The following is a 6000-nucleotide window of genomic DNA, read 5'->3' as shown; positions in this document are numbered from 1 at the left end:
TGCAAATCAAAACAACTCTGAGGTATCACCTCACACCTAGCAGATTGGCTAAAATGAAAGAAGGGGACAGTAATGAATGTTGGAGGGGATGTGGCAAAATTGGGACATTGATGCATTGCTGGTGGAGTTGTGAACTGATCCAGCCATTCTGGCTGGCAATTTGGAACTATGCCCAAAGGGCTATAAAAGACTGTCTGCCCTTTGATCCAGCCATACCATTGCTGGGTTTGTTCCCCAAACAGATCATAGATAAACAGACTTGTATGAAAATATTTATAGCTGCGCTTTTTGTGGTGGCAAAAAACTGGAAAATGAGGGGATGTCCTTCAATTGGGGAATGGCTGAACAAATTGTGGTATATGCGGGTGATGGAATACTACTGTGTTAAAAGGAATAATAAACTGGAGGAATTCCATGCAAATTGGAGAGACCTCCGGGAAGTGATGCAGAGCGAAAGGAGCAGAGCCAGAAGAACATTGTACACAGAGACTGATATACTATGGTAAAATCAAATGTAATGGGCGCCTGTACCAGCAGCACTGCAATGACACAAGATAGCTCTGAGGGATTTATGGTAAAGATGCTACCCACATTCAGAGGAAGGACAGCAGGAGAGGAAACATATAAGATAAATAATTGCTTGAATGCATGGACTGAGGCGGACATGAATGGGAAATAGACCCTGAACAAGGACACTTGTTACAACCAGTGGAAATGTGAGTTGGCCATGGGTGGGGGGAGAGCGGGGGGTGAAGGGGAAAGTAAGGGCATAAAATATGTAAACAGATTAAAAACGAATATTAATAAATGTCTAGAAAAAAAAAGAAAAACAACTAATCTGGAAAACAAAGGAGAAAAAAACTTTAAGAATCACGGATCTGAACACCATGACTTCAAAAAAAATGGGGGAGGTCCCTTAGACATTTTTCAAGAAATTATAAAAGATCTCTCAGAAGGAGAGAGCAAAGCAGAAACAGAAATAATCCACTAGTCATTTTCTTCCTTTCTTTTTTTAAACCCTTACCTTCTATCTTAGAATCAATATTGTACATTGGTTCCAAGGTAAAAGCTAGGTAATAGGATTAAGTGACTTGTCCAGAGGTTACACAGCTAGTAAGTGCCTGAGACCAGATTTGAATTCAGGACCTCCTGTCTCTGGGTCTGGCTCTCAATCTACTGATCCATTTAGCTATGTGTTACCTCCTTCCCCTCCCGGGATCATTTTTCCAAAGTCCAAAGTGAAAATTTCCAAGAACATCAGAGCTTCTGGTCAAAGAAAAAACCATAGATAAGATCACACAGGATTTAGCAGGCAACACTCTAAAGGCATGATATTCCAGAATGCAAAAGATACAGCCTTATAGATAAAAATAACTCACCAGCAAAAATTAGCCTAATGCTACAGTATTATTTCAGACCAGAAACAGACTAGAGTTGCATGGAAACTCTTAAGTTTAAACTCAGAAGTTAAATAAAAGTAAATATCAAGAAAAATGATCAACTAAACAAAGATAAACTGCTTACATTCTAATATAAGGGAATAATGGCTACCCTCTAAAGCCTTGTTATCAGAGATTGTGGAGGGAACCTAATAAGATAAGGGCTAGGAGTAGTTCTGTTATACTAAGAAGCAGCATATATTTCACCCTCATTCTCATATGAACTAGTTAAAGGAAGAATACTCTCACACAAAGTTAGGTACAGAAATATATTTAATTCACTAGGTAAACAGGAGGGAAAGTGAAGAAGGGGATGGAATTAGAGGGAGGGTCCTTTAAAAGAAGGATTAGTCTTGATCAAAACAAACTTTAAGGATGTACAAAAACATTTATATCTCTTTAGAAAGGTGACAAAAAATGAATATCTCAACAACTGGAGAATGGACAAACCATTTATGGGATAAATATGTCATAGAAAAGTATTGTAAGAAATGTTGGAAGGAGACTTTCAGAGAAATGTGGGGAGACTTGCATGATGCCAAATGAACTGAACAGAACCAGAACAATTTATGGAATGACAGCAAAATGATGATGCTGAACAAATTTGAAAGAATTAGGAACTCTTTATCAGTGTAATGATCAACCATGATTATAGAGGACTAATGATGAAACATGTTACCCATCCCCTTCATAAACCTGTGAAGAACTCAAAGCACAGAATGAGATAAATTTTTTAGACATGAGTAATGTGGAAATTTTTGACTATTTATTTTGCAATAAGATTTGTTTGAGCCAGGCCCAGAGACGGGAGGTCATGGGTTCAAATCTCACCTCAAGACACTTCCTAGCTGTGTGACCCTAGGCAAGTCACTTAACCCCCACTGCCTACCCCTTACTGCTCTTCTGCAGTACATAGTATTGATTCTAAGATGGATGGTAAGGGTTTTTTTTTTTAAATCAAATAAGGAGGAAGTGGGTAAGGGATGAGAGAAAGAAGGTAGATTTGTGGTCATTGGAAAAAAAAAAGGGATCACTAGTGAGTATTAGAAAAAGCAAATGGTGATCCCAAAGAGCTAATATGTCTTAATTGAGAGCAGATTTTAATAATGTAATCTCATTTCTTTTTTGACAAGGTTATTAGACAGCTATATCAAGAAAATGTTGTATATTGTTGATTTTATCAAAGTGTTTGGTAAACTATCTCATACTATTCTTGTAGAAAAGATGAGATGTGGAGTAGACAAAAAATGGAATTAAGTAGATTTAGAACTAGCTTAATTGGGGGGACCTACCTAATAATGGATTGATGCCAACATGTGAGGCCAGGGATCTATCTGCATTTGCATTCATATTGTTTAACATTTTTATTAATGATTTAGATAAAGGAATAGATAGAATGCTTATTACATTTGTTGACGATACTGAGAAGGATAATTAAAAAACAGGATGAAACTTGGGGTTGAAAAAGATATAGATAGGCCAGAGTATTGACCAAAATCAAATAATAGGACATTTTAAGAGGATGAAGTCATATTTTAGTTTAAAATAAATTCGTGTCAATCTGAAAAAGATTCAGTAATTTTAGTGTCCTGAAAATTCAGTACGTTTAATTAGGAAGCCAAAAAACTAATGTAAAATTGCTGTGTTGATAGTAAAGTGGTCAGTTCTATAAATATGAAAAATAATAAAGGCTGCTATAATAATATAAATTAGTATTTTAATTAAAGCCATGCTGATAAAGTTATTAGACCATGCGCTTGTAAGAATTCAAAATCGCCACCCTCGCCATTATTGTCTCCTGTCTCCTCCAGAGTCTGCTGGCCAAGAGACCACTCCCCCCAACCCAGGAGATTAAAACTCTTCTCTGTGTCGAGACGTAGGCCTCCCCACGCCCAAAGAACTGGAACCAGAAACCCGTTGGACCACGGGAAATGTAGTTTGATAATTTCCCCGTGTCCAGAAAATACATATATATATACTTAAAGATGGCATCTCTCAAATTTCACTTTTACAGTTCTAAGCAGATTACAGCTGCATTTGCTCTGGTCTCCTCTGGAATACAGTCTTCAGTTCTTGGCATCACATTTTAGTAAAAATACTGAAAAGGTACAGAGCAACCGCAGGAACATTAACCATGATAGAGAAGGACCTTGGCATGACAAATTTATACAAGTATTTGAAGAGCTGTGGGAAAGGGATAAAACTTATTTTGTTAATCCTCAGAGAATAGAACCAGGAGAAATGTATAGAAGTTGTTGAGTCACATTTAGGCTTTATTTTGGGAGAAATTTTATATAACACTTAGAGCTACTGAAGTGTTATGTGTTGCTCTGAAAAGCAGTAAGTCAGGGCAGCCAAGTGGCTTGGTGGATGGATAGCCTGGCCTGGAGATGGGCAGTCTTGGGCTCAAATCTGGCCCCAGACAGTTTCTAGTTGTGAGACTTTGGGCTAGCAAATGCCTAGCCCTTACTGCTCTTCTGCCTTGGAACCGATACTTATCACCAATTCTAAGACAGAAGGTAAGTGGTTTTTGTTTTTTTTAAAGATAATAAGTTCTCCCTCACTAGAAATCTTCAAATAAAATTTGGATGACCATCGGTTAGGTATATTGTAGAAGGAATGCCATTTATGCCGATGAATTTCTTGGCTATCAACTTTTGGGGAGTATAGGGAATGAGTTCTATGCTTTTCTTGCATCTTTCTCTAAACATGAAGCTAGACAATTTGAAATACACTCAAACATCTAATAAATGAACTGATTAAATGCTAAACTGGTTACTTACTCAAAGGTCCCTGAGGCTAAATATCAATTTTAAATGCTTTCCTTGAAATAGGTTATGGAAATAGAACATTTAACTAGTAGAACGAAGGGAATTCACCTAATTTGTCTAGTTTAGAGTTGTTTGTCCTTCCTTAATTCCTAAATCTAGAGTAGTATAATTTATAGAGAGGTTGGAATCTACATTAGTGAATGTAATTTTCACACTAAGAAAATGAAGAGTCCTTGATGATATCAAATTGTTTCCAGCTGTGCAAGATATTACTTGATTCACTAGACCTTTGGCTCCACTTTTCCTTCTCACTTACCATTTCTGCATTTCACAATTTGGGTTACAGCTGTGGTTGATGAACCGGGCCTCATTGCCCATGCGGTAGCTGTCAATCACCATTCCACTGTCCAGATTTAGGCAGTAGTGGTCACTATGATTATGGTATTGTTCAATCATTCGGTTCCTGAAAAAAGGAGGAATGCATGAAGACTAAGTTAGCTGAAAGTTAAAAAAAAAACCCAAAAAACCCAAATGTTTTGTCTTCACATCTAACATTTTCCTGATTGGCCTTATTGTACCTGAACTCCTGCTCACTGACAACTTCTCCCAAGTATTCAATGATGAACTGGCCAGCTTTCAAAGGTTCTTTGGTCCGGATCCCCCAGCCTTTCTCTTCAGCTCGGAACCGCTCAAGACACTGTACCCATTCATGCCTTTGTATCCTCTGATTACAGCATTGCTCCCCACACGGGCAGGTATTAGGTGAGCACTCAGCAAAGATCATTCTAAGGAGAAAATGAAACATAAGTGAAATCCAGCTCCCACAGGATCTATTGGGTGTTCAACTAAGGACAAATGACTAGAAAACGAAATAGCTGTTTGTTCATTTGGTGAAAATGAAATGATAACACAAAAAAATTTAAGTACTGATAGTTATCTACAAAATGCAGGAAGCTTTCTAGTTCACCAGATCAATCTCTATGGAGAATTTATGGTAGGACAAGGAAGAGAATTATATAGGATTAGGTATAGTTGGGTTGTAGAAGTGTTTTCTATACTGATGAGATTCCAGATCTGTTAAGGTATAGAATTCTGTTGCAAGGCTTCTGGACAAGATAATTGTCTGGACAGAGGCAAGGAGCACACTTCTAAATCCAGCTAAAATCTAAATATGACACCATGTCAAAAATAATAAAGAGATACATTTGAGCAATTTTAATGACTTTTTACACTCTAGAACTGTACAAAAAAGTTAGCCAGAAGTCCACAAGCAACAGGCCCGCTTGCCTATGCCAGTGCTCAGAGAAATAAGCTTGTAGCCTTCAGCATACCAGAGGCTGAACAAAGACATATATAGCTTTTAAGCCTTTATACACTCTTAGGCAGGCTGAAAGACTGAGAAGCATACTTAACAGTCAAAATGGCTTTCAGACTGGGAAATCCCAGGCCTACAGTCTCTTAAATTCCTAGCATTCAGTCCTGAGATGTTACAGAGGGTTCTGAAGTCTAGAGGTTGGAACCCCAAAGCTCGAGCAGGGACTAACATGAGTAGACATCAGTAAAGAACCAAGGTGACCCTGGTTGAGATTAAACAGGAACCATTAGTTCAACCATAAGGATAGAAGAAAACAGAACCTGGTTCTAGCACAAAGCCTCAATTAAGGAACTAAAGATGGAAAGCTGAATTAACAAAAGATACTGAATACTATGAAGAATCATGATAGATTTAAAGAAATTCAAAATTTCAACTACAAAAAGTAAAGTAAACCCATATCTCTAGCAAGCAGAGA

The 6000-nt window shown here is 37.6% G+C and overlaps 1 protein-coding gene across 2 annotated transcripts in view; it reads right to left on the bottom strand.

The window, feature by feature from the left end:
- Positions 1 to 6000, bottom strand: part of ASH1L (ASH1 like histone lysine methyltransferase) — a 188957-nt gene that overhangs the window by 51086 nt on the left and 131871 nt on the right. For both annotated transcript variants that reach the window (XM_044676977.1, XM_044676978.1), the window contains exons 10-11: positions 4789 to 4995; positions 4527 to 4673 (exon numbers count right to left, since the gene is read on the bottom strand). In XM_044676977.1, the coding sequence (XP_044532912.1) occupies positions 4527 to 4673; positions 4789 to 4995 (354 nt within the window). The remainder of the gene's footprint in view (positions 1 to 4526; positions 4674 to 4788; positions 4996 to 6000) is intronic.

This window comes from Gracilinanus agilis, chromosome 4 (genome assembly GCF_016433145.1).
Source record: "Gracilinanus agilis isolate LMUSP501 chromosome 4, AgileGrace, whole genome shotgun sequence".
NCBI classification, from domain to species: Eukaryota; Metazoa; Chordata; class Mammalia; order Didelphimorphia; family Didelphidae; genus Gracilinanus; species Gracilinanus agilis.
This window is presented reverse-complemented; position numbering and strand designations above follow the sequence as displayed.